General features: G+C 45.6%; 1 protein-coding gene across 1 annotated transcript; it reads right to left on the minus strand.

Annotated features, from left to right (window-relative positions):
- Window positions 1-879: 879 nt before the first annotated feature.
- Window positions 880-19,035, minus strand: LOC116540621. Its single transcript, XM_032264184.1, has 4 exons — window positions 18,922-19,035; window positions 3,196-3,330; window positions 2,630-2,724; window positions 880-1,188 (listed from the first exon to the last, which is right to left on the minus strand). Exons 1-4 carry the CDS (start codon window positions 18,971-18,973, stop codon window positions 1,111-1,113), a joined length of 360 nt encoding a protein of 119 aa, XP_032120075.1. The 5' UTR covers window positions 18,974-19,035; the 3' UTR covers window positions 880-1,110.
- Window positions 19,036-27,507: the final 8,472 nt, after the last annotated feature.

Here is a 27,507-nt window from a genome sequence, read left to right on the forward strand (position 1 = left end):
GGAGCTAAAGCTGACCCATCAGCCAATAGCTGGGTACGGCGCTGACAGGGCTTCTGTGCTACGAACATTTACTGAGAAACCAGCGTTCCCTCGGGGTGGTGGTCGTTCCATTCAGCTGCAGTATAGGAAGGTGGGGGCAGGGATTAGCAGGATAAGACCAGAAGTGTGCACTGGGGCCCTGTTGATGACTCTTTGCGCCACGCGTAGGCGTTCAGCCTTCATTCTGTAGGTGATGGGAAGCAGTTCCAGGGGTGGGTTTGAGCAGGGAACCAGCAGTACCAGAGCTCTGCTTGGGCGGAGGCCAGGAACGGAAAGTCAGGGCAAGGGGGCCAGGTAGGAGGCTGTGACCTAGGACTTCAGCAGTGGGACTAGAAAGGGGGTGGATATGAACAATATCGCGAAGTAACACTAGAGAGACTTGGCAACTCGCAGAGAGAAGCGAAAGATGACCCTGAGGTCTGGAGTCCAGGAAGCTAAGGACGGGGAAGCCACCCACAGAAACAGGCAAGGGCAGGTGTGGAAGGGAAGGTGACTGGTTCATCAGACCGCACAGCCCCTGGCAGCCCCCTCCTCGATCTCGGAAATCCTGTGCACCCCAGGAGACTCCCAGAGGCCCATCTGGGCTCACTGGAGAAAGGTCGGCCGCCTCTCCTTTCATCGCTGGGAGAGGAAGCCTGAACACACGGCCTGGACTACGGGCTCAGAACAGAATGTTTCCAGACTTACGGGCAGTAATGCGGAGCCCAGGAAGGAATGCTGAGGAGACAGCACAAATTACTTAGCTAAAGGGATGCTGGGTTTTTATTTTCTACTTTCAAGAAATGTTTGCTATAGTAATTGCAACCATCACAAAGCAATGAATAATACCGTGAGCCAAACATGTTTCATAGCTTGTATCACTGATTCTACGCACATTTAAACGTGTTCATGACAACTGTACATTTCAGTTTTGCTCTGGCTAAACCAATGTGAAAGTATACAGGATGTGAGCTGAGAGACAAGCACCCCTGGCCCAGCAATTCTGGCCTCAGCTGGCCACGCTGGGGACAGATGACCTCTGCTCCATGGATCCTGCTGGCTCGGGGTGGGGAAGGGGCCTCAGGAGAGGAGTCAGGCTTTCTTCTTGATCCCCTCTATGGCCATGGAGAACGGCATTCCTGGGAGGCTGGTTTGGAGAAGCCGCTGAACCTAAGAGAGCAGGAAGCGCAGTTCTGTTCCCACCTGTGCTGTGTTTCCAAACCACACTCACCAGGAGCCAGGCCCTCTCCACGCCTGACCTCAACCAATCCTCCCTATGGCCCTATCAGGCAAGCTCTAGGATACACATGAGGAAACTGAGGCTCAGAAAGGCTGAGAAAGTGGCTTGAGGTCACCCAGGCAGTAAGTGGTAGAGCTGGGAGCTGAACTCAAGTCTATCTGACTATCAAGCACACTCTCTTTCCATTGCACTATCTGCTTTTCTTTCTGCCCAAAGCCATAATATGCCAGGATGCAGGCCAAGGCCTCTCCTCCAGTGCTGGGCAGAGGGCTCTGGACAGCTCTTGAAGCCAAGATGTTATCCAGTGTAATGCCTACATGACCTCAGTGAATATCTACCCTGCCAGAACTCTGTTTATCTTTAGGAAACAGGATGCCTGAGATCAGAACTTCTCCTTAGCTGGTGATGAAGCCAGCTAAGACTGTTGGGATCCAGGATGGCGGCTCACTTGACCTCTAACTTCGTTATACTCTAATTTCCATGCTAAATCACACTGCCACTGGCACCGTAACAGCAATCAGCCACCATGACAATGCTAGGGGGTAAAAACAGAAAAAAACAAATAGGAAGGTGGCACTCTGGCTTTGAAAACGTTTCCACCCAGACCCAGAAAACACAATTCCTCCCTTTGCTTTTTTTATTTTTATTTTTGTAGAGATGAGGGTCTCATTATGTTGACCATGCTGGTCTCGAACTGCTGGTCTCAAGCAATCCTCTCATCCTGGCCTCCCACCGTGCTGGGTTTGTAGGAGTAAGCCATTGGCACCTGGCCACTCCTCCTCTTGCTTTTAATGCTCAGCCCCTTTTCTATATCTGTGACTTCCAGAGTCTCACAAGCAGAAATGTTGATTTGCGAGCCAAGCTCTCACTTCTGAGTTCCATGGCCACCACATAAAGCCTGCACTGCTTGACACTCACTTTCGGTTTTGCATATTGGCTTCATGGCACCAAACAGGGAAAGACCCCATTTCAGGGGGAGTGGCTTTGTCAGTAACAAGGACACAGAAGGAAAGAGGAGAATGGAGGATGACTAATGGCAGAGGTCAGCAAACTACAGGCTATGGGGCAAATCTGGCCACTGCCTGTTTCTGTACACCTCATAGGCTAAGAATGTTTTCTGTATTTTTAGATGGTAGGAGAAAAACAAAAAAGAATAATGTTTTGTGACATATGAGAAGTATATGAGATTCAAGTTTCAGTGTCCACAGACAGCAATCCTGGCTCCTACCCCTAAACCGATCATTGCAGTGGAGCTCTGCCATAGCTAAGGCCCCTTTCTCCCTCTGGTTCCCTGACTTTGGGGTCTGGAGGCCACAAAGGCAAGGAGCAGGCTGCTATCCACCCCCTCTTGGAGAACTTCCAGGAGCTCACCGTGCTCTGCACCCAGTCTAGATGGCTCCTAGCAGGGCTGGGTGGGTTCTCCATCCTCAGCACCATCTGCAGCCCCATCTTGGTCATCTGAGAAGCTGAGAGAAACACAAGGTGAAAGTTCCTGTCGTCATTTCTGCCTCCCACACCCACTGCTGCTGCCCAACATCCGCAGTGTCTCTCTGCAGATTCCTGTCTCCCCTCAAAAGTCTACCTGCACCAGTCAAGAGACATCCATACTGCAAGAAGAGAGAGCGTTAAGTGGAACCCAGCCCCCTCTTTCTCCTCCTCATCTCTACCACAGACAGCGTAACCTCTCTCTGTGGAACCTGGAAAAGTAGCTCAGAGAGGAGTAGCAGGTGGCAAGGAATATCAGGAAACAAAGCCAGAAGGAACATGTGGGCACCTTTGACCTGAAATAGGATGCAAGATCTCAGGATTGTCAGGGACCTTAGGAACTATCCAGGGCATGTCCCGGCTTTGGCCTGACATGCAGGCAAAGGGCTCGCCTCTGCCAACCACAGCATCCAGCTTTGCTGTGGGTGGAAACAAGCCTGCATATGAGTTACCAGGGTTGCAGAGGACACTGTGGTCTGGGCAGCAGTCTGGTACCACATGGCAGAATTCATCACAGTAGCAACCTCCCCTCTTGCAGTGGTGATCTGTTCCAAGACAGCAAAGGCGCTGGGGTTGGGAGCAGCTGCCTGGAGAAAAAGGAATATTTTTAAAAAATAGATTAAAATTAGCCAGGTGTGGTGGTGCATGCCTATAGTCCCAGATACCCAGGGGGCTGAGGTAGGAGGAGCACTTGAGCCCAGAAGTTGGAAGCTGAACTGAGCCATGATCACACCACTGCACTTCAACCTAAGTGACAGAGCAAGACCCTGTCTCAAAAAAAAAAAAAAAAAAGGAAAGAAGGAAAGAAACAAACAAAGAAAGAAAAGAAAAGGTAGATTTAACAAACAGTGCTTGGACAACTGGATAAGCACATGCAAGAGAATGCATTTGGACCCCTACCTCACACTGTATACAAATATTAACTCAAAATGTACCAAAGACCTAAATGTAACAGCTGAAACTGGCCAGGCATGGTGCCTCACACCTGTAATCTTAATACTTTGAGAGACAAAGACAGGCAGATCACTTGAGGCCAGGAGTTCAAGACCAGCCTGGCCAACATGGTAAAACTCCATCTCTACTAATAATACAAAAATTAGCTGAGTGTGGTGGTGGGCATGATAGTCCCAGCTACTTGAGAGGCTAAGGCAGGAGAATTGCTTGAATCCAGGAGGTGGAGGTTGCAGTGAGCCAAGATTGCACAACTGTACTCCAGCCTGGACAACAGAGCAAGACTCTATTTCAAAAAAATAAAAATAAAGGGGTGGTAGTTGGCAAGGTGGCCAAACAGGAACAGCTACAGCCTATAGCTCCCAGCGAGATCAACACAGAAGGCAGGTGATTTCTGCATTTCCAGCTGAGGTACCCAGCTCGTCTCATTGGGACTGGTTAGACAGTGGGAGCAGCCCATGGAGGGCAAGCCGAAGCAGGGTGGGGTGTCACCTCACCCCAGAAGTGTAAGGGGTAGGGAACTCCCTCCCCTAGCCAAGGGAAGCCATGAGGGACTGTGCCACGAGGAACAGTGCACTCCAGCCCAGTTACTATGCTTTTACCATGGTCTTTGCCACTCGCAAACCAGGAGATTCCCTCAGGTGCATACGCCACCAGTGCCCTGGGTTTCAAGCACAAAACTGGGTGGCCATTTGGGCAGACACTGATCCAGCTGCAGGAGTTTCCTTTCATACCCCAGTGGCGCCTGGAATGCCAGCAAGACAGAACCGTTCACTCCCCTGGAAAGGGGGCTGAAGCCAGGGAGCCAAGTGGTCTAGCTCAGCAATCCCACCCCCACAGAGCCCAGCGAGCTAAGATGCACTGGCTTGAAATCCTCGCTGCCAGCACAGAAGTCTGAAGTCGACCTGGGACACTTGAGTTTGGTGGGGGGAGGGGCATCTGCCATTACTGAAGCGTGAGTAGGCGCTTTTCCCCTCACAGTGTAAACAAAGCCCTGGGAAGTCTGAACTGGGTGGAGTCCACCACAGCACCTCAAAGCCATTGTAGCCAGACTGCCTCTCTAGATTCCTTTCTTCTGGGCAGGGCTTCTCTGAAAGAAAGGCAGCAGCCCCAGTCACGGGCTCATAGATAAAATTCCCATCTCCCTGGGACAGAGCACCTGGGAAGGGGCAGGTGTGGACACAGATTCAGCAGACTTAAACGTTCCATGACTCTGAAGACAGCAGTGGATCTCCCAGCTCAGCACTCAAGCTCTGCTAAGGGACAGACTGCTTCCTCAAGTAGGTCCCTGAGTCCCATGCCTCCTGACTGGGAGACACCTCCCAGCAGGGGTCGACAGACACCTCATACAAGAGAGCTCCAGCTGTCATCTGGTGGGTGGGTCCCCCAGAGGGGGACAAACCTTCCAGAAGAAGGGATAGGCAGCAATCTTTGCTGTTCTGCAGCCTCTGCTGCTGATACCCAGTCAAACAGGGTCTGTAGTGGACCTTCAGCAAACTCCAGCAGACCTGCAGCAGAGAGGCGTGACTGTTAGAAGGAAAACTGACAGACAAAAAGGAATAGCATCAACATCAACAAAAAGGACATCCACACAGAAACCCCATCCAGAGGTCACCAACATCAAAGAAAAAGGTAGATAAATCCATTAAGATGTGAAAAAACCAGTGCAAAATGACTGAAAATTCCAAAAACCAGAACACCTCTTCTGCAAAGGATCACAACTCCTCACCAGCAAGGGAACAAAACTGGATGGAGAATGAGTTTTATGAATTGACAGAAGTAGGCCTCAGAAGGTGAGTAATAACAAACTCCTCTGAGCTAAAGGAGCATGGGTTCTAACCCAGTGCGAAAAACCTTGAAAAAAGGTTAGAGGAATTGCTAACCAGAATAACCAGTTTACAGAAGAACATAAATGACCTGATGGAGCTGCAAAACCCAGAACAAGAACTTCATGAAGCACACAAAACTATCAATAGGTGAAGAAATCAAGTGGGAGAAAGGATGTCAGAGATTGGGGATCGGCTTGATGAAATAAAGCATGAAGACAAGATTAGAGAAAAAAGAGGGAAAAGGAATGAACAAAGCCTTGAAGAAATATGGGACTACGTGAAAAGACCAAAGCTACGTTTGATTGGTGTATCTGAAAGTGATGGGAGAATGGAAACCAGCTGGAAAACGTCCTTCAGGACATTATCCAGGAGAACTTCCCCAACCTAGCAAGACAGGCCAACATTCAAATTCAGGAAATACAGAGAACACCACAAAGATACTCTTTGAGAAGAGCAACCCGAAGATACATAATTGTCAGATTCACCAGGTTTGAAATGAAGGAAAAATTGCTAAGGGCAGCCAGAGAGAAATGTTGGGTTGCCCACAAAGGGAAGCCCATCAGACTGACAGTGGATCTCTTGGCAGAAACCCTACAAGCCAGAAGACAGTGGAGGCCAATGTTCAACATTCTTAACGAAAATAATTTTCAACCCAGAATTTCATATCCAGCCAAACTAAGCTTCATAAGCAACAGAGAAATAAAATTATTTATGGACAAGCAAATGCCAAGAGATTTTGTCACCACCAGTCCTGCCTTACAAGAGCTTCTGAAGGAAGCACTAAACATGGAAAGGAAAAACTGTTACCAGCCGCTGCAAAAACATATCAAATTGCAAAGACCAATGACACTATGAAAAAACCACATCAACTAACAAGCAAAATAACCAAGTATCATCATAATGATAGGATCAAATTCACACATGACAATATTAACCTTAAATGTAAATGGGCTAAATGCCCCAATTAAAAGACACAGACTGGCAAATTGGATAAGGAGTCAAGGCCCATCAGTGTGCTGTATTCAGGAGACCCATCCCACCTGCAAAGACACACATAAGCTCAAAATAAAGGGATGAAGGAAAATTTACCAAGCAAATGGAAAGGAAAAAAAAAAAGCAGGGGTTGTAATTCTAGTCTCTGATAAAACAGACTTTAAACCAACAAAGATCAAAAAAGACAAAGAAGGCCATTACATAATGGTAAAGGGATCAATGCAACAAGGAGAGCTAACCATCCCAAATATATATGTACCCAATATAGGAGCACCCAGATTCATAAAGCAAGTTCTTAGAGACTTAGACTCCCACACAATAATAGTGGGACACTTTAACACCCCACTGTCAATATTAGACAGATTAATGAGACAGAAAATTAACAAGGATACTCAGGACTTGAACTCAGCTCTGGACCAAGTGGACCTAATAGACATTTACAAAACTCTCCACCCCAAATCAACAAAATATACATTTTTCTCAGTACATCACACTTATTCTACAATTGACCACATAATTGGAAGTAAAACACTCCTCAGCAAATGCAAAAGGATGGAAATCATAACAAACAGTCTCTCAGACCACAGTGCAATCAAGTTAGAACTCAGGATTAAGAAACTCACCCAAAACTGCACAACTACATGGAAACTGAACAACCTGCTCCTGAATGACTACTGGGTAAATAACAAAATTAAGGCAGAAATAAATAAGTTCTTTGAAACCAATGAGAACAAAGATACAATGTACCAGAATCTCTGGGACACAGCTGAAGCAGTGTTTAGAGGGAAATTTGTAGCACTAAATGCCAACGGGAGAAAGCAGGAAAGATCTCAAATGAACACTCTAACATCACAATTAAAAGAACTGGAGAAGCAAGAGCAACCCAATTCAAAAGCTAACAGGAGACCAGAAATAACAAAGATCAGAGCAGAACTGAAGGAGATAGAGATACGAAAAGCCCTTCCAAAAAAATCAGTAAATCCAGGAGCTGGTTGTTTTTTTTTTTTTTGAAAAGATTAACAAAATAGGTAGACCACTAGCCAGACTAATAAAGAAGAAAAGAGAGAAGAATCAAATAGACACAATAAAAAAAATGATAAAGGGGATATCACCACTGATCCCACAGAAATACAAACATCAGAGAATACTATAAACACTTCTACACAAATAAACCAGAAAATCTAGAAAAAAATGGATAAATTCCTCGACACATACACCTTCCCAAGACTAAACCAGTAAGAAGTCAAATCCCTGAATAGATCAATAACAAGTTCTGAAATTGAGGCAGTAATTAATAGCCTACCAACCAAAAAGAGCCCAGGACCAGGTGGATTCACAGCCAAATTCTAGCAGAGGTACAAAGAGGAGTTGGTATCATTCCTTCTGAAACTACACCAAACAATAGAAAAAGAGGGAATCCTCCCTAACTCATTTTATGAGGCCAGCATCATCCTGATACTAAAACCTGACAGAGACTCACACAAAAAAAGAAGATTTCAGGCCAATGTTCCCGATGAACATCAATGCGAAAATCCTCAATAAAATACTGGTAAACCCAATCCAGCAGCACATCAAAAAGCTTATCCACCACAATCAAGTTGGCCTCATCCCTGGGATGCAAGGTTGGTTCAACATATGCAAATCAATAAATGTGATCCATTACATAAACAGAACCAATGACAAAAGCCACATGATTATCTCAATAGATGCAGAAAAGGACTTCGATAAAATTAAACACTCCTTCATGCTAAAAACTCTCAACAAATTAAGTATTGATAAAACATATCTCAAAATAGTAAGAGCAATTTATGACAAACCCACAGCCAATATCATACTGAATGGGCAAGAGCTGGAAACATTCCCTTTGCAAACTAGCACAAGACAAGGATGCCCTCTCTCACCACTTCTATTCAACATAGTATTGGAAGTTCTGGCGAGGGCAATCAGGCAAGAGAAAGAAAGAAATAAAGCATATTCAAATAGGAAAAGGGGAAGTCAAACTGTCTCTGTTTGCAGATGACATGACTGTATATTTAGAAAACTCCATCACCTCAGCACAAAATCTCAAGTCAGCAATAATAGACAAATGGAGAGCCAAATCATGAGTCAGCAATTGCTACAAAGAGAATAAAATGCCTAGGAATACCACTTACAAGGGACGTAAGGACCTCTTCAAGGAGAACTACAAACCACTACTCAAGGAAATAATAGAGGACACTAGCGAATGGGAAAATCTTCCATGCTCATGGATAAGAAAAATCAATATTGTGAAAAAGGCCATACTGCCCAAAATAACGTATAGATTCAATGCTGTCATCATCGAGCTATCATTGACTATCTTCACAGAATTAGAAAAATACTACTTTGTATTTTATGTGGAACCAAAAAAGACCCTGAATAGCCAAGACAATCCCAAGCAAAAAGAACAAAGCAGGAGACATCACTCTACCTGACTTCAAACTATACTACAAGGCTACAGTGACCAAAACAACATGGTACTGATACCAAAACAGATATACAGACCAATGGAACGGAACAGAGGCCTCAAAAATAACGCCACATTTACAACCATCTGATCTTTGACAAACCTGACAAAAGCAAGTAATGGGGAAAGGATTCCCTATTTAATAAATGGTGTTGGGAAAACTGGCTAGCCATGTGCAGAAAACTGAAACTGAACCCCTTCCTTACACCTTATACAAAAATTAACTCAAGATGGATTAAAGACTTAAACATAAGCCCTAAAACCATAAAAAGACCTAAAACCATAAAAACCCTAAAAGAAAACTTAGGCAATACCATTCAGGAAATAGGCATTGACAAAGACTTCATAACTAAAACACCAAAAGCATTGGCAACAAAAGCCAAAATTGACAAATGGGATCTAATTAAAGTCAAGAGCTTCTGTACAGCAAAAGAAACTATCATCAGAGCAACCTACAGAACAGGCAACCTACAGAATGGGAGAAAATTTTTGCAATCTATCCATCTGACAAAGGGATAATATCCAGAATCTACAAAGAACTTACATTTACAAGAAAAAAACAAAGGCCAGGCACAGTGGCTCATGCCTGTAATCCCAGCATTTTGGGAGGCCAAGGTGGGTGGATTACAAAGTCAGGAGTTTGAGACCAGCCTGGCCAATATGGGGAAACCCCATCTCTACTAAGAACACAAAGATTAGCCGGGAGTGGTGGTGGGCACCTGTAGTCTCAGATACTTGGGAGGCTAAGGTCGAAGAATCTCTTAAACCCAGGAGGCAGAGATTGCAGTGAGCTGAGGTTGCACCATTGCACTCAGCCTGGGTGACAAAGCAAGACTGTCTCAAAAAAAAAAAAAAATCAAAAAGTGGACAATGGATATAACACACTTCTCAAAAGAAGGCATTTATGCGGCCAATAAACATGAAAAAAAGGTCATCACCACTATTCATTAGAGAAATGCATATCAAAACCACAGTGAGATACTTTCTCACGTCAGTTAGAATGGCGATCATTAAAAAGTCAGGAAACAACAGATGCTGGAGAGGATGTGGAGAAGTAGGAACACTTTTACAGCGTTGGTGGCAGTGTAAGTTAAATTAGTTCAACCATCGTGGAAGACAGTGTGGCGATTCCTCAAGGATCTACAACTAGAAATACAATTTGACCCATCAATCCTTTACTGGGTATATATTCATAGGATAATAAATCATTCTATTATAAAGACACGTGCACATGTATGTTTACTGCAGCACTCTTCACAATAGCCAAGACTTGGAACCATCCCAAATGCCCATCAATGATAGAGTGGATAAAGAAAATGTGGTCTATATACACCATGAAATACTATGCAGCCATAAAAAAGGATGAGTTCATGTCCTTTGCAGGAACATGGGTGAGTCTGGAAACCATCATTCTCAGCAAACTAACACAGGAACAGAAAACCAAACACTGCATGTTCTCACTCATAAGTGGGTGTTGAACAATGAGAACACGTGGACACAGGGTGGGGAACATCACACACTGGGGCCTGTTGGGGAGTGGGGGGCTAGGGGAGAGGCAGCGTTAGGAGAAATACCTGATGTAGATGACAGGTTGATGGGTGCAGCAAACCACCATGGCAGGTGCATACCTATGTAACAAGCATGCACATTCTGCACATGTAGCCCAGAACTTAAAGTATAATAAAGTAGTACTAATAACTAAAATTAAAATTAAGTCAACCAAATTTAAAACTAGACAAAGGATTTAAATAGGCATTTCTCCAGAGAAGATATACAAGTGGCCAGTAAGCATGAAAGATGCTCACCATCCTTAATCACAAGGAAATGCAAATCCAAACCACAGTGAGATGCCACCTCACATCCGCTAGGATGGCTAAGATGAAAAATGAAATACAAGTGTTGATGAGGATGTGAGAAATTGGAACCCTCACACACTACTGGTGGGACTGCAAAATGGTACAGCCACCTTGAAAAACCACTTGGGGAGGCGAGGTGGCAGCAGGAAAGGACAAAAAAGGAGAGGGAAACAAAGAAAAACAACTTGACCGTTTCTCAGAATGTTAGACACAGAGTTCCACAGGACCCAACAGCCCTACTTCTGAGCATATATTTAGGAAAATTTGGAGCACATGTTCACAGGAAAACCTATAAATGAATGTTTGTAGCAGTGTTATTCGTAATAGCCAAATAGCAGAAACAATTCAAATGTACAACTGATGAATTGATAAAATCTGGTATATCCATGCAATGGAAGATTATTCAGCCATAAAAAGGAATGAAGTACAGATCCATGCTACAGCAACAATGAAACTTGAAAACATGCTAAGTGACAGAGCCACTCACAAAAGGCCATGTATTGTATTATTTCATTTATATGAAATGTTTAGAATAGACAAATCCACCAAGATAGAAAGTATATTAGCAGCTGCCAGCGGCTAGTGAGATGTGGGGAACAGGAGTGCCTGCTCATTGGCACAGTTTATTTGGGGAGTGACAAACATGTTCTGAAATTAGACAGAGGTGGTTGGGTGTGGTGGCTCACACCTGTTATCCCAGCATTTTGGGAGGCCGAGGCAGTTGGATCATTTGAGGTCAGGAGTTCTAGAGTAGTCTAGCCAACGTGGCAAAACCCTGTCTCTACCAAAAAGTACCAAAAATAAATAAATAAAATAAAATAAGACAGCAGTGATGGTTGCCAACTAAAAGCCACTGAATTGTACACATACTGAATTGTACAAAAGGGTACATTTTACAGTATGTGAATTATCTCTCAATAAAGCTGTTATTAAGAGGAAGGTCTCCAGGAGCCCAATTTACAAACCAGTTCTGCCAGCTCTACCCCCAGCCATTTCCCCAAATCACTTAGCTCAGTTGTGATCTGGTCTTGGTCATTCCCACCAAGATAAGGGGGTGCATCTTCTTTAAGAGTCGAGGCTGCTGCGTGGTGGCTCACGCTGGTAATCCCAGCATTTTGGAAGGTCGAGGTGAGTGGATCACAAGGTCAGGAGTTCAAGACCAGCCTGGCCAACATGGTGAAACCTTGTCTCTACTAAAAATACAAAAATTACCCAGGCATGGTGGCAGGCGCCTGTAATCCCAGCTACTTCGGAGGCTGAGGCAAGAGAATTGCTTGAACCCGGCGGTAGAGGCTGCAGTGAGCTGAGATAGCGCCACTGCACTCTAGCCTGGGCAACAGAGTAAGACTTCGTCTCAAAAAAGAAAGAGTCAGGGCATGGGGCAAGCAAGGTGTTGGCAGGAGGGACTATGGCCCCGTTACCTGGCAGGTCTATGGCTCCGGTGAGAAGAGGTCCCAGCGGTTCTCACCCCAGTACCCTCAATGCTGTTCTCCAATTACTTTACCTTGACCTTCCAAATTGCTTCCTATTAGGTTAACACCTGACTGTTTAGGGCTACACTGGAGGGCTTTGTTTAGAGATAAACTCGAAGGCCTTTCAAAGTTGACAAGATCAACAGGGAGCAGGCCTCTAATCCCTGTGGGCCTGGGTGTGGCTGAGCCAGTCTGTTGTGGAAACAGGGCCAGCAGGTGTCTGGTGGAAGGGCAGCAGTGGTCTGGGAGGTCAAGGCTGACAGTGAGGATGGGCTGGCGGGGACCACAGCCTCTGAGTCTGGCCTGGCTCCTGCCTCCTGTTGGGCTCGGGAGCCTCCTGCAAGTGACCACCTTCCCTTCTCATGCTGTCCCTCTTCCCCAGATCCTGGTCCTGTATCAGGTTGTCACCGAGACCAGGGACCGACCAGAAAGGGCTGAAGCAGAAATAGAGCCCCAGGAACCATCAGACTAAGCTTGCAAACCATTTGTGAGTCTGAGAGCAATTCAGTGGTCACAACCAACATTTATTTTAACAGGATGACACTGAATGAAATAGAATAGGTAGACCCACATACGCTGCATGTAAAAGTAAATGGAGTTCTTTCTGAAGTTTTTGTTGGTTTTTACATACATGGATGCACTTGCTGGGTAAAAGTATAACATGTATTTATTAATGTGAGTTGGGGCCAGACACGTGTGAAAGCCACTGATTACGTAGACGAGGGAGAGCCCTTTGCCCTTTAGTTGTTGACACAGCTGGCAGTCAAACCAGCAACCCTGACTTCTCCCTGCTTTCCCACCACACTATGCTCAGGGTCTTCACTCAAAAAGCCTCTTGTTGCACGTGCTTCCGAGCTCTGCTGTTCTCTAAACACCCTACCTTCTCCTGCCTCGGAGCCTTTGCTCCAGCTCTTCCCTCTGCTTGGAAGGCTCTTCCCTCCCGTATCCATTAGAAGAAAATATTCTTGGCCAGGCGCAGTGGCTCACGCCTGCAATCCCAGCACTCTGGGAGGCCAAGGTGGGCGGATCACCTGAAGTTGGGAGTTCGAGATCAGCCCGACCAACATGGAGAAACTCCATCTCTAGTAAAAGTACAAAATTAGCCACACGTGATGGTGCATGCCTGTAATCCCAGCTACTTGGGAGGCTGAGGCAGGAGAATCGCTTGAACCCGGTAGGCAGAGGTTGCAGTGAGCCGAGATTGCGCCACTGCACTCCAGCCTGGGCAACAAGCGCGAAACTGCATCTCAAACAAAACAAAACAAAACAAAAAATAGAAGAAAATATTCTTACACTTCAAGGCAGCACTTAAACCCAGCTTCCCCCAGGGTGCCGAGGAGCTAGCTCATTGTTATGAAAATGATAAATAAAGTATCAAATGTTTATCCACCCTTCACATCCAAGCCAAATAGTGGACAGGGGAAATATCTTCATGATAGAGAAACTTCAGCCAGTAAGTGCAGAAGGAACAGCAGAAAAGCACGACTTGGCAACCCCTAATGAAAATGGATCCAAGCACAAATCACGAGTGGACAGAACGTTTACAACGGGTGCAGTATCTGGAGAACCAAGCTTAACACCAGTAAAGGTGGGACAGCTTCCAGACACAGCAGGAAGTGCCCACCCACGGATTCTTCCTTCCAAAGAAGTCTCCAGCCCGGATCTCTTCTCAGCTACCAGATTTCAGGAAAGACAGGGGCAGAGGGACATCCACGAAGATTCAATCCACCAGCCAGAAGGTAGGCTACGCTGCAGGACACAGTACCTGATTTGTTCTGTAATTAAATGACGTGAAAGAGGCGGCGCTGATCTAGGTACAGATTTAAAGACATTAAGAATATACCAGTTAAATGTGTGTATCTTGTTTGGATTTTGACTTGAATAAGGCAGCTGTAAAAAGGCTTCTTTTCTTCCTTCCTTTCTTTCTCTTTTTCTTTCTTTCTTTTTTCTTTTTCTTTCTTTCCTTTCTTTTTTTCCTTCCTCCTTCCTTCCTCCCTTCCTTCTTTATTTTATTTTATTTTTTTGAGACACGGTCTGCCTCGGTTGAGCAGATCGCACTGCAGCGGTACAGTCATGGTTTGCTGCATCCTCAACCTCCGGGGCTCAAGCAATTTTCCCACTTCAGCCTTCTGAATAGCTGGGACTACAGGTGCGCACCAACACACTTGGCTAATTAGAAAAAAAACTGTAGAGACTGAGTCTTGCTATTGTACGCAGGGTCTCAAACTCCTGAGCTCAGGTGATCCTCCCGCCTTGACCTCCCAAAGTGCTGGGACTACAGGCCTCAGCCACCACACCCAGCCTTTTTTTTCTTTTTCTCTTCTACTTTGCAGCTGAAAAAAAAGATATTTTTGACAAGTGGGGGAAATATGAACACTCATAGGCATTAAACAATAGTAAGTGGTTGTTTTATTTGTTTGTTTTTTGTTTTAGAGACGGACTCTCCCTCTGTTGCCCAGGCTGGAGTGCAGTGGCACGATCTTGGCTCACTGCAACATCCACCTCCCAGGTTCAAGTGATTCTCCCGCCTCAGCCTCCTGACTAGCTGGGATTACAGGCACCTGCCACCATGCCCAGCTAATTCTTGTATTTTTGGGAGAGAGGGGGAATTCACCACGTTGGCCAGGCCGGTCTCAAACCCCTGGCTTCAGGTGATCTGTCCACCCCAGCCTCCCAAGTGTTGGGATTACAGTGCAGCCATATTTGTTTTGGCTCTGATAAGGTTTTGTGGTTATATTTTTAAAATATGGGGGACAAGAGCTTGAGCTGGGCACGGTGGCTCACACCTGTAATCCCAGCACTTTGGGAGGCCAAGGCAGGCGGATCACCTGAGGTCCGGAGTTGGAGATTGGCCTGGGCAACATGGTGAAACCCCATCTCTACTAAAAATACAAAAAGTTAGCTGGGTGTGGTGGCGTGCGCCTGTAATCCCAGCTATTTGGGAGGCTGAGGCAGGAGAATCGCTTGAACTCGGGAGGCGAAGGTTGCAGTGAGCCAAGACTGCGCCATTGCACTTCAACAAGAGCGAAGCTCCATCTCAAAAACAAAGAGCTTGAACACAATGCTGGCAATTTTGAAGCTGGCCAGCTGGTACCTGGGCTCATTATTCTGTTCTCTCTACTTTTGTGTGTGTTTGACGTTTTCCATAATAAATGGTTTTTAAAAATAAATTCAGTCCATTCTGAATTCCTACATCCTCCCAGCTGAGATCAATCTTTTATTCTCACCCTAAAAGCTACGATTTCAACTTCTCATTGCATGCCTCCCTGTCTGCCTCACTGTTTCAGCTTTCTCTCTGTAAGTAAGGTCTGTCTTCCCTACCTGCTTCTTAAAGGCAGGAAACGTGTCTGTATTTCTCATAACAACAATGCCAAGTCATTTTTATTTAATTGAATACAAAAGATCTGGATTGGCCAGGCGCGGTGGCTCATGCCTGTAATCCCAGCACTTTGGAGGCCAAAGCAGGCAAATCACGACGTCAGGAGATCGAGATCATCCTGGCTAACACTGTGAAACCCCATCTCTACTAAAAGTACAAAAAAATTAGCCAGGCCTGGGGGGCTAATCCCCGCTTAGGCAGGAGAGTTGCTTGAACCCGGGAGGCAGAAGTTGCAGTGAGCCGAGATCACGCCGCTGCACTCCAGCCTGGGCGACAGAGACTCTGTCTCAAAAAACAAAAAAGCTCTGAATTGAACTTTAGGCTCATATCTGAACCTGCACAGTATCCACGGGCCAGGAGAGAAGTACAGTTATGAACAGTCCTGACTGGTACCACCAAAAAATGATGGCTCACACCTGTAATCCCTGCACTCTGGGAGGCTGAGGTGGGAGGATCACCTGAGTTCAGGAGTTTGACACCATCCTGGCCAACATGGTGAAACCCCATCTCTACAAAAAAAAATTAGCCAGGTGTGGTGGTGTGCACCTGTAGTCCCAGCTACTTGGGAGGCTGAGGCAGGAGAATTGCTTGAACCCGGGAGGTGGAGGTTGTACTGAGCCAAGATTTCACCACTGCACTCCAGGCTGGGCAAAAAGGTAGGACTCTGTTTCAAAAAAAAATTTAATTTTAAAAAAGTAAAAGAAAAAATTAACTCAAGGACATGAGAAGAAAAAAAAAGAAAAGAAAAGAAATTATAGCACATTAAGGGAAAAGAAGTTCATTCCCACAATGACCAAGCACCAATTCACTGACTCACTGGCTCATGCATTCATTCGTTTTATTCTATCGAGTGAATAAAATGGTGTCATGGTGGATCATGCGGTCACATTGTGCTGTCCCACTCCATCCCCCAGAAGAACACCCGATAGGTCCTCAGTCTAGTGAGCAGAACGCCCTCATACTGTCTGGGAAATGCCGTGCCACAGGCAGGAGGAGAGAGCCACGGAGTTAGAGCAAGGACAGCAAGTCCATCAGCAGATGCATTCCTGGGGAGGTGGCACCTCTGGTGACTCCTTTAGGACCATCCCAGTCTTCAGACCCTGAGGCTCACAGAAGTGCCAAGCTGTGAGACCTGCAACAGGCCCAGACAGGGCTGGACGAAGAGCCCACAGCTAATTTGGTGCCTCTCCAGAGTCGTGCTCTTTATCTTTTTTGAGACAGGGTCTCTCTCTGTCACCAGGCTGGAGTACAGTGGCACGATCTCAGCTCACTGCAACCTCTGCCTCCCGGGTTCAAGGGATTCTCCTGCCTCAGCCTCCTGAGTAGCTGAGACTACAGGTGCGTGCGACCACGCATGGCTAATTTTTTGCATTTTTCCTTTTTAGTGGAGATGGGGTTTCACTGTGTTAGCCAGGATGGTCTTGATCTCCTGACCTCGTGATCCGCCCACTTCAGCCTCCCAAAGTGCTGGGATTACAGGCATGAGCCACCGCGCCCAGCCCAGAGTAGTACTCTTTAAATGTGTTTGAGAATTTGGTAGAGCAGAAGGTGAGGGCTGTTGGGGAAGGTGAGGGAGGGGTACATCGGGCAGCCTCTTCCAGTCCTCCACGGCCCCAGTGAGCCTGCTCCAGCCCCAAACCTGCAAACCCCACTAAGCAAAACTGAAGTCCTCACTTACCCAAAAGTTCTTTTTACAAAGCAATTGAATAACATGTCTGTTGCTACTTAGCACACCGCTCACGGCTCCCACCCCAACAAGAAGTACAGTCTTCTTTCCCCCCCCAGGCGGAATCTCCCTCTGTCGCCCAGGCTGGAGTGCAGTGGTGAGATATTGGCTCACCGCAACCTCCACCTCCCAGGTTCAAGTGATTCTCCTGCCTCAGCCTCCCAAGTAGCTGGGGCTACAGGCGTGTACCACCACATCCGGCTAATTTTTGTATTTTTAATAGAGATGGGGTTTCACCATGTTGGCCAGGCTGGTCTTGAACTCCTGACCTCATGATCTGCCCGCCTCAGCCTCTCAAAGTGCTGGGATTACAGATGTGAGCCACCTCACCCGGCCAAGAAGTATACTCTTGCACCACGTAATGATGTTTAGACCAATGAGGGACCATGTATCTGACGGTGGTCCCGCGAGATTATAATAGGGTATACACAGAAAACCAGTAGATGCCACTTGGCACTGGCATTGTGGGTCAAGTAGGGGAGATGACCGATACTCAGTAATGGGACATTTTCTGGGACACTTGGCTTTTCATGTGGAAAGCATACATATAAATAAAAATATATATTATCTACGTTTATGTAAACTATTTCATTGCTGTGTGAACTCTATGGTGTTTATACAACAATGAAACCATCTGATGATGCATTTCTTAGAATGAATCTCCATTATTATTATTCCTTGACTATGTTCCTTTCAGTGACATCTAGTTATCTCCCAAGAGAGCTCTGGTGGCTCACGCCTGTAATCCAGAACTTTGGGAGGCTGAGGTGGGCGGATCACCTGAAGTCAGGAGTTCAAGACCAGCCTGGCCAACACGGTGAAACCCCATCTCTATTCAAAATGCCAAAAATTAGCCAGGCATGGCGTTGCACACCTGTAATCCCAGCTACTCGGGAGGTGAGACAGGAGAATTGCTTGAATGCAGAAGGCGGAGGTTGCAGTGAACCGAGATCACGCCACGACACTCCAGCCTGGTGGACAGAGCAAGACCCTGTTTCAAAAGAAAGAAAAAAAGAGAAGTTCTAGTAAATGCAACGTAATTCACCCTGTTGTATTTCCAGGGATGTTTTAATAAACCCGATGGACTGGTGCCTGGCAACCGCCCAGTGAATCTGCCTATTAATCTGGATCTGGGTTCTTCACACCTACCTTACCTCCTGTCCCGCCCACCCCAGCTGCCCACGGTGCCCATGTTGCCGTCTGTCTGAGGGAGCTTCCTCTGCCTCCACAACCAAAACAGGCCCTTCCAAGCTAATGACTCAAAGACATCTTACAGATATGAAGCTGGATACACAAAGAAGCCACATCAAGCATTCAGTCGGTACTTAATAAGGGTCTGAATACATGAATTATTTGATTAATGAATTAATGAATGCTAGACCACAGGAGGTGGGTCTCGTCAGAGACAGAAGAGATTGATTGAATGACTGAGAGACCAGAGGTGGGGGTCTCCTTGACCTCTAGCGCAGATCAGCCTAGCTCCTCACCTGTCTTCACCCCAGGGCTCAGCCACAGCAGGAGGAGAAGCCCCAGCCACATGACAGCAGGCAGGAGCGGAGACAGCAGTGTTGCAGGGCCCAAGGCCCAGTCTTTAAATATCCGCCCATCCCAGCCAACCCACCTGGTTCCTCCCCAGCTGGTAGGAACCAGCTAACACCTGGGCAGTCACTGACAGGAGGGACGCAGGTGTCCCAGCTGCTTGGAATAGCTCACTTAAGCAGGGATAATTTTCATGTCGTGGAAACTCCAGTCTCCCAGGGAAGAATCTGAAAAATCAGAGTGACAGGGCCACAGAGCTCACAGGAACTTTGGAGATTATCTCATTTTTTTTTTTTTTTTTTTTTTTTTGAGACAGAGTCTTGCTCTGTCACCCAGGCTGGAAAGCAGTGGTACGATCTCAGCTCACTGCAACATCTGCCTTCTGGGTTCAAGGGATCGTCCTGCCTCAGGCTCCCCAGTAGCTGGGATTACAGTCCAACAAAGGACTAGTATCTAGAAAACATTTTTTTAAAGTGTCAAAATTAAAGAGTAACAAAACAAAACGATCCAATTAGAACATGAGCAAAAGATACAACACAACATTTCACTGAAAAGATATATATATAGATGGCAAATAAGCACATGAAAAGATGTTTGATTTCATGAGGGAAATGCCCATTTAAACCATAAGATATCACTACACGTTAGAATCACCAAACTATAGCAGAGCACTGTGACTCATGCCTGTGATCCCAGCACTTTGGGAGGCCAGGGCAGGCAGCTCACATGAGGTCAGGAGTTCAAGACCAGCCTGACCAACATGGTGAAACCTGGTCTCTACTAAAAATACCAAATTAGCCTGGTGTACAAAACACATGATTATGTACAGTATATAATACTTGATAATAAATATGTTACTGGTTTATGTCTTTACTATACTATACTTTTGATCAATATTTTAGAGTATACTCCTTCTATCTATAAAACAAATTCAGTGAAGTAGCAGGCCCTTCAGAAAGCATTTTAGAAGACGGCATTGCTATCATAGGTGATGACAGCACCATGTGTGCCATTGCCCCTGAAGACCTTCCAGAGAGACAAAACGCGGAGATGGAAGACAGTGACATTGGTGATCCTGACCCTGTGCAGATCTAGGCTAATGTGTGTGCTTGTGTCTTAGTTTTGAACAAAAAGGATTGAAAAGTTAAAATACTAAGTTTATAAAGTATAAAACTTACAGTAAACTAAGGTTAACTTATTGATGAGAAAAACTGTGCTTATAAATGTAATATAGCTAAGTGTGCAATGTTTGGAAGCCTACAGTAGTGTACCGTAATGTCCTAGGACTTCACAGTCACTCACCACCCACCCACTGACTCTCCCAGTGTGACTTCCAGTTCTGCAAGCTCCATTCATGGTAAGTGCCCAATACAAGTGTACCATTCTTAAAAATCTTTTATGGCACATATATAGTTTTTAGACAGTCTCTCTGTCACCCAGGCTGGAGTACAATGGTGTGCTCTCAGCTCACTGCAACCACTGCCTCATGGGTTCAAGCGATTCTCCTGCCTCAGCTTCCTGAGCAGCTGGGATTATGGGTGCACACCACCACACCCAGCTACTTTTTTGTATTTTTAGTATAGACCGGGTTTCACTGTGTTGGTCAGGCTGGTCTCTAACTCCTGACCTCAAGTGATTTGCCTGCCTCGGCCTCCCGAAGTGCTGAGATTACAGGCATGAACCACCATGCTTGGCCCCGTATAATATTTTTTTAAGACAGGGTCTCACTCTGTCACCCAGGCTGGAGTGCAGTGGCACAATCACAGCTCACTGCAGCCCCGACTTGCCCAGACTCAAATGATCCTCCCGTTCAGCCTCTCAAGTAACTAGGACCACAGGCACATGCCACCAGGCCTGGCTAATTTTCTGTAGAGATGGGATTTCGCCATGTTGCCCAGGCTGTTCTTGAATTCCTGGCCTCAAGTGATTCGCCTGCCTTGGCCTCCCAAAGTGCTGGGGTTGCACGTATGGGCCGCTGCGCCCAGCCCTATACCATATGTTTACTGCACCTTTTCTGGGTTTAGATACACAAATACCATGGTCACAGTCGTCTACAGTCCTCAGTACAGTAACTGGCTGCACAGTTTGTAGCCTGGGAGCCAGCCACAGGCTGTGGCACAGGGCCGGCTTGTGTAGTGGGCCGTCTCATCTAGGTTTGTTTGTAAGTACACTCTGTGATGTTCACACAATGATGAAATCACCTAACGACACATTTCTCAGAATGGATTCCCATTGTTAAGCAGTGAATGATTCTATTTTCTCCCAGTCTGTAGCTTGTCTTTTCATTTTTTATTTTAATTTTTTTGAGACAGTCTTGCTCTGCTGCCCATGCGGGAATACCGTGACATGATCTCAGCTCACCACAACCTTTGCCTCCCAGGTTCAAGAGATTCTTGTGCCTCAGCCTCCTGAGTAGCTGGGATTACAGGCTTATGCCACCAGGCCTGGCTAATTTTTGTATTTTTGGTAAAGATAGGGCTTTGCCATGTTGTCCAGGCTAGTCTTGAACTCCTGGCCTCAAGTGATCTCCCCACCTTGGCCTCCCAAAGTGCTGGGATTACAGGCATGAGCCAATGGTCCCCACCTTTTCATATTTTAAACAAGGTATTTTACAGGAAGAAGTTTATATTTCAATGAAGTCCAATTTATCAATTTTTCCTTTTCTGGGTGGCAATTTTGTTGTCAAAGCTAGTAACTCTTTGGCTAGCTATAAATCCTGAGATTTTCTCCTATGTTGTCTCTAAAAGTTTTATAATTTTAAGTTTTCCACTTAAGTCTGTGACCCATTTTGAGTTAATGTTTATATAAGTTTAAGACTTGCATTAAGGCTCATGTTTTTGCCTATAACTATCCAATTGCCCCAACACTATTTGTTGAAAATAGATTTCTCAAGGATCTAGAAATAGAAATACCATTTGACCCAGCAATCCCATTATCAGCAATCTGGGTATAAAACCAAAGGATTATAAATCATTCTATTATAAAGACACAAAGACTTGGAACCAACCCAAATGCTCATCAATGAAAGACTGGATAAAGAAAATGTGGCACACATACACCATGGAATACTACACAGCCATAAAAAAATGATGAGTTCATGTCCTTTGCAGGGACATGGATGAAACTGGAAGCCATCATTCTCAGCAAACTGACACAAGAACAGAAAACCAAACACCACATGTTCTCACTCATGAGTGGGTGTTGAACAATGAGAATACATGGACACAGGGAGGGGAACATCGCACACCAGGGCGTGGGGGCATGAGGAGCTAGGGAAGAATAGCAGGCAGTGGGGGGACTGGGGAGGGATAGCATTAGGAGAAGTACCTAATGTAGATGATGGGGTGATGGATGCAGTAAACCACCACCATGGCATGTGTGTACCCACGTAACAAACCTGCATGATCTGCACATGTACTCCAGAACTGAAAGTATAATAAATAAATTTAAAATAAATAAATAAATAAGAAAATACTTTTTTCCATTGAATTGCTTGTGCATTTTTGTCAAAAATCAGCTGGGCATATTTATGCATCTATTTCTGGGTCCTCTATTCTGTTTCATTGATCTATGTGTCTTCTCTTCATCAATACCATACAGTCCATGATTACTGTAGCTGTATAGTAAGTCATGAAATTGGGTAGACTGATTCCTCCCACTTTATTCTACTTCAAAATTGTTTTAGAGTTTCTAGTTCCTTCATCTTTTCACATGTTTTAGAATAATCTTGTTTATACATACAACAATATATTGCTGGGATTTTGACAGGTATTGCATTAAACCTGTATATCAATTTGGAGAGAACTGACAACTTTACTATGTTGAGTCTTCCAATCCATGAACATAGTATGTCTCTCCATTCATTTAGATCTTTGATTTGTAGTTTTTATCATACACATTTTGTATATTTTGTTTGATTTACACCTATGTACTTCATTTTTTTGGTTTAGTGATGGTAAATGGCACTGTATTTTAAATTTTGGTGTCCACATGTTCATTGCTAGTATATAGAAATGCAATTGATTCTGTATTTTAATCTTATATCCTGCAACCTTGCTGAACTCAGCTATTAGTTATAGGAGAGTTTTTAAAATAGGTTCCTTGGGATTTTCTCGATAATCATTTCATGTACAAATAGAGATCATTTTATTTCTTTTTCTTACTTTAATAGACTAACTAGAACCTGCAGCACTATGTTGAATAAGAGTGGTGAGAGTGGACATCATTCCCAATTCCCTTATTTCCAGTCTTAGGGGAAAGCTTGCAGCCTTTGTCATTAAGTAGAATGTTGGGTGTCGGTGCAATATTAGTTTTATAGTGAGCTCATCTTCGGCAGGAATTACTTAATATAGGAGTATCTCAGACCATGCATTATGGAGATACTTCTGTGTTTGCAGAGGACAATGCAGGAGCTGGATGGACTGGAGGGGCTGAGCAGGGGCAAACATAGAGTCCTGTGGATGTTATCATGCGGACTTCAGCCTGGGGTTTTTCACAGAGTAGACGCACAGGCAGGGGTGATTCTGTTAGGTTGGTACAAAGGTAGCTGCTGTTTTTGCAATTAAAAGTTATGGCAAAAATTGCAATTACCTTTATACGCACCTAATCATTTATCTAGTGGACTCTTTCTCCACAAAGCCCGGGACACTTGGCTCACTACTATATTACCACCCCAGGGTTCTTTCCGATAGTTTTCTTGTTTTTCCTTCAATTCTGTGCAATATTCCCAACTCCAAGATTCTTCCAATAGTCCTCTCCCCCTTTATCTAAACCAGGTTGTCATGGGTTTCTGCCAGCTGCAATAGAAAGAGTCATGACTCCTAACAGCAGGTGAATTTTACTACCTTTCTTGTTGTTGTTAAGGAAAACTTTAAGAGGAAAAACAAATGCACCTCATGTGGAGAGACAGGAAAAGTTGTTATATTAAGTCTAAAATCTAGGTCCCTGAGCTAGAAGGCACCTCGGATTCAGTGGTCTTGGAAGTAAGACAGTGCCTGGTAATCAAAAAGGTGAGGAATTCTAGTATCTCTTGAGGGTAGAATTGAGGAGAAGAGAAGTGAGAGAGGACAGTGGAAAGGAAGATGGGGCCAGAGTGTGTAGGGCCTTTTTGGCCATGCCAAGGGGCATCAGGGAATATCTGAGCAGTCTTAAATAGATCAAATGGCAAGTCTGAAAAAAAATTCCTTCTATCCACTGTGTAGAGAATGAGTTGTAACTGGTAAGATAGGGGTTACAATGAACCCAATTAGATTACTGCCATCATTTGAGTGATAGATGATGTTGATCTGTAATAGGGTAATGGCCATACATTTTAGGGGGAAAATGTTTAAATTTAGGGGATGATTAGAAATCTGCACTTACAGCACTTGGTGATACTTTTCCTGCGAGCAAAAAAAAGCCGGGGAGAGAGAGAGAAGGTGGATACAGTCACTGACATATGAGGCAGTGGAAGAAGGAGAGGCATGGACAGGAGGAGATTATTTGGGACACACGGTTCGAGACGCCTGTGTGGGACAGTCTCATGAATACGTCCAGCAATGTATTGCCCAAGCAAGTCTGACGGGAGCATGAAGTTCAGCATTTGGCCGTCATCACTATGGAGCCGTACGAGGAGCTAAAGCCCGGGGCAGAGTGTGTAGAATGAGAGGAGGAAATGGCCCAGCGCGCACAGACACAAGGAATGCCGACATCTAAGGGCTGGGCAGAGGAGGAGGGAAGCCCAGAGGGAGGGCCGAAACCAGAAAAGCACAGTGTCCCGGAATCAAGGAAAAGAATGTTGCAAGACAAGGAGAGTCCGGCTGCTTCAAACTCTGCTAAGAAGTTGAGGAAGTTGCACACGGAGTAGAGTCCACTGGGGTTACCAGTCAGCACGTTACCGGGACCCCCTTTGGCAGAAGCAGTTCCAGTGGAGTGGGACTAGGAAGGTAGGGGCGGAGGCCAAGTGAGCGTGAGGAGTGTTTAGGGGTTGACGCAAAGTGTGTCCGCTCTTGTGAGAAGTTCAGCCATGAAGAGGAAGAGACGTGGGGCCGCAGGTGCAGGAGGAGAGGAAATTAAGGCAGCGCATGGAGTTTTAAAATGGAAAACCTTGATCCTGTTTTAAATGCTCTTTATGTCCCTGCTCCCTTTCCCTTGGGGGCGAGGTTTTAAATGCAGAATGGAGACATGACTGATAGAGCCAAGACCCCACCCAAGCGTGGTTCCAAGAGGCACCACTCCAGTTCAATCACAGGGGAACAAAAGGGTACCTGTGTGTCCACGTACTGCTCAGGTTTGGTGGCAGGACTTTGAAGGCGGTCCCGTGCCACAGCTTCTATTTCTCCTGTGAAACGAGAGGCCCTGTGTGCTGGTTGTGATGTGCAGTGACAGTCAGGGATGTGCAGAGAAGGGGACAGGTCTGAAACCGTTAAGAATGAGAAAGCGAGGCCGAGCGGGGTGGCTCGCATCTGTAATCCCAGCGCTTTGGGAGGCCGAGGCAGGTGGATCACCTGAGGTCAGGAGTTCGAGACCAGCCTGGCCAACATGGTGAAATCCCATCTCTAGAAAAATACAAAACTTAGCCGGGCATGATGGCAGGTGTCTGTAATCCCAGCTACTCCGGAGGCTGAGGGAGGAAAACTGCCTGAACCCGGGAGGCAGAGGCTGCAGTGAGGCGAGATGGGGCCACTGCACTCTGCACTCCAACCTGAGCAACAGAGTGAGACTCCGTCTTGCCTCACCAAGGCCTGAGACCTGCTGGGGGTTAGATATAGGACCCGAGCTGACCTAATCTGTGTCTTGGTGCATTTTTCTCCAGCAGGTCAGCAGTGTGAAAGTTTGTGGGTTTCTAGAAGGGGCTGAGAATCGCAAGCCAGAGGTTATTGGCAGGATGGACAACACAGGAGCTGGATGGACTGGAGGGGCTGAGTGATCACCACTGAGAGATATTTGGGGTACCCAGCCCCAATCCCCAGCCCCAAACCATCACAGGGGGCGGGAGCAGCAGGTGGGCCTGCGGGGAGCCGGGGCGCCCAGGTGGTGGGATGTGCAGGAAGGCTCTCCACGCCCCGCCTTGGGTCCCCACCGGAGCCTCTGCCACCCACTGGTGCCTTGGCATCCCAAACCAGGCCTAATAGAGGAAGGACTGCAGAGCTGGGATCCCACTGACACAGGACGGGGTGGAGCTCTACGGCACTGGTAATCGTGCACTGAAATACAGTCATGCAGCTCTTGAGTTTAATTTGATTTTGGCTTTTGTTGCAATTGCTTTTGCTGTTTTAGTCATGAAGTCTTTGCCCATGCCTATGTCCTGAGTGGGTATTGCCTAGGTTTTCTTCTAGGATTTTTATGGTTTTAGGTCTTACGCTTAAATCTTTAATCCATCTTGAGTTAATTTTTGTATAAGGTGTAAGAAAAGGATCCAGTTTCAGTTTTCTGCATATGACTGGTCTGAGTGAACAGGCAACCTACAGAATGATAGAAAATTTTTGCAATCTATCCATCGGACAAAGGTCTAATATCCAGAATCTACAAGGAACTTAAAACAAATTTACAAGAAAAAAACAACCCCATCAGAAAGTGGGCAAAGGATATGAACAGACACCTTTCAAAAGAAGACATTTATGCAGCCAACAAACATACGAAGAAACGCTCATCATCACTGGTCATTAGAGAAATGCAAATCAGAACTACAGTGAGATACCATCTCGAGCCAGTTAGAATGGCCATCATTAAAGTCGCGAAACAACAGATGCTGGAGAGGATGTGGAGAAATAGGAATGCTTTTACACTGTTGGTGGGAGTGTAAATTAGTTCAACCATTGTGGAAGACAGTGTGGCGATTCCTCAAGGATCTACAACTAGAAATGCCATTTGACCCAGCAATCCTTTACTGGGTATATGCTCGATGGATTATACATCACTCTACTAAAAGGGCACATGAACACATATGCTTATTACAGCACTGTTCACAATAGCAAAGACTTGGAACCAACCCAAATGCCCATCAATGTTAGACTGGATAAAGAAAATGTGGCACATACACACATGGAATACTATGCAGCCATAAAAAAGAATGAGTTCATGTCCTTTGCAGGGACATGGATGAAGCTGGAAACCATCATTCTCAGCAAACTGACACAGGAACAGAAAACCAAACACCGCATGTTCTCACTCATAAGTGAAAGCTGAAGAATGAAAACACATGGGCATAGGGAGGGGAACGTCACATACAGGGGCCTGTTGAGGGTGGAAGGCAAGGAGAGGGATAGCATTGGAAGAAATACCTAATGTAGTTGACGGGTTGATGGGTGCTGCAATGGTGCACGTTCTGCACATGTATCCCAGAACTTAAAGTGTAATTGAGAGATAGAGAGAGAGAGAGAGAGAAAGAAAGATAGAAAGAAAGATGGAAGGAAGGAAAGAAAGAAAAGGAAAGAGAGAGAGAAGAAAGAAGAAAGAAAGAACAAAAAAAGAAAGAGGAAAGAAAAAAGAAAGGAAAGGAAAGGAAAGGAAGGAAGGAAGGAAGGAAGGAAGGAAGGAGGGAGGGAGGGAGGGAG

Source organism: Sapajus apella, unplaced genomic scaffold (genome assembly GCF_009761245.1).
Source record: "Sapajus apella isolate SASKATOON/1434 unplaced genomic scaffold, GSC_monkey_1.0 scaffold143, whole genome shotgun sequence".
Lineage (NCBI taxonomy): Eukaryota > Metazoa > Chordata > Mammalia > Primates > Cebidae > Sapajus > Sapajus apella.

Excerpts from the sequence above, each read along its gene's own strand:
- LOC116540621 (XM_032264184.1), bottom strand. The coding sequence starts at position 18,973 with ATGTGGCTGGGGCTTCTCCTCCTGCTGTGGCTGAGCCCTGGGGTGAAG. Across the intron at positions 3,331-18,921 it reads GAGCCCTGGGGTGAAGACAG|GCAGCTGCTCCCAACCCCAG; the intron begins GTGAGGAGCTAG and ends CTTTTTCTCCAG. Across the intron at positions 2,725-3,195 it reads CAGTGTCCTCTGCAACCCTG|CTTCTCAGATGACCAAGATG; the intron begins GTAACTCATATG and ends TGTTTCTCTCAG.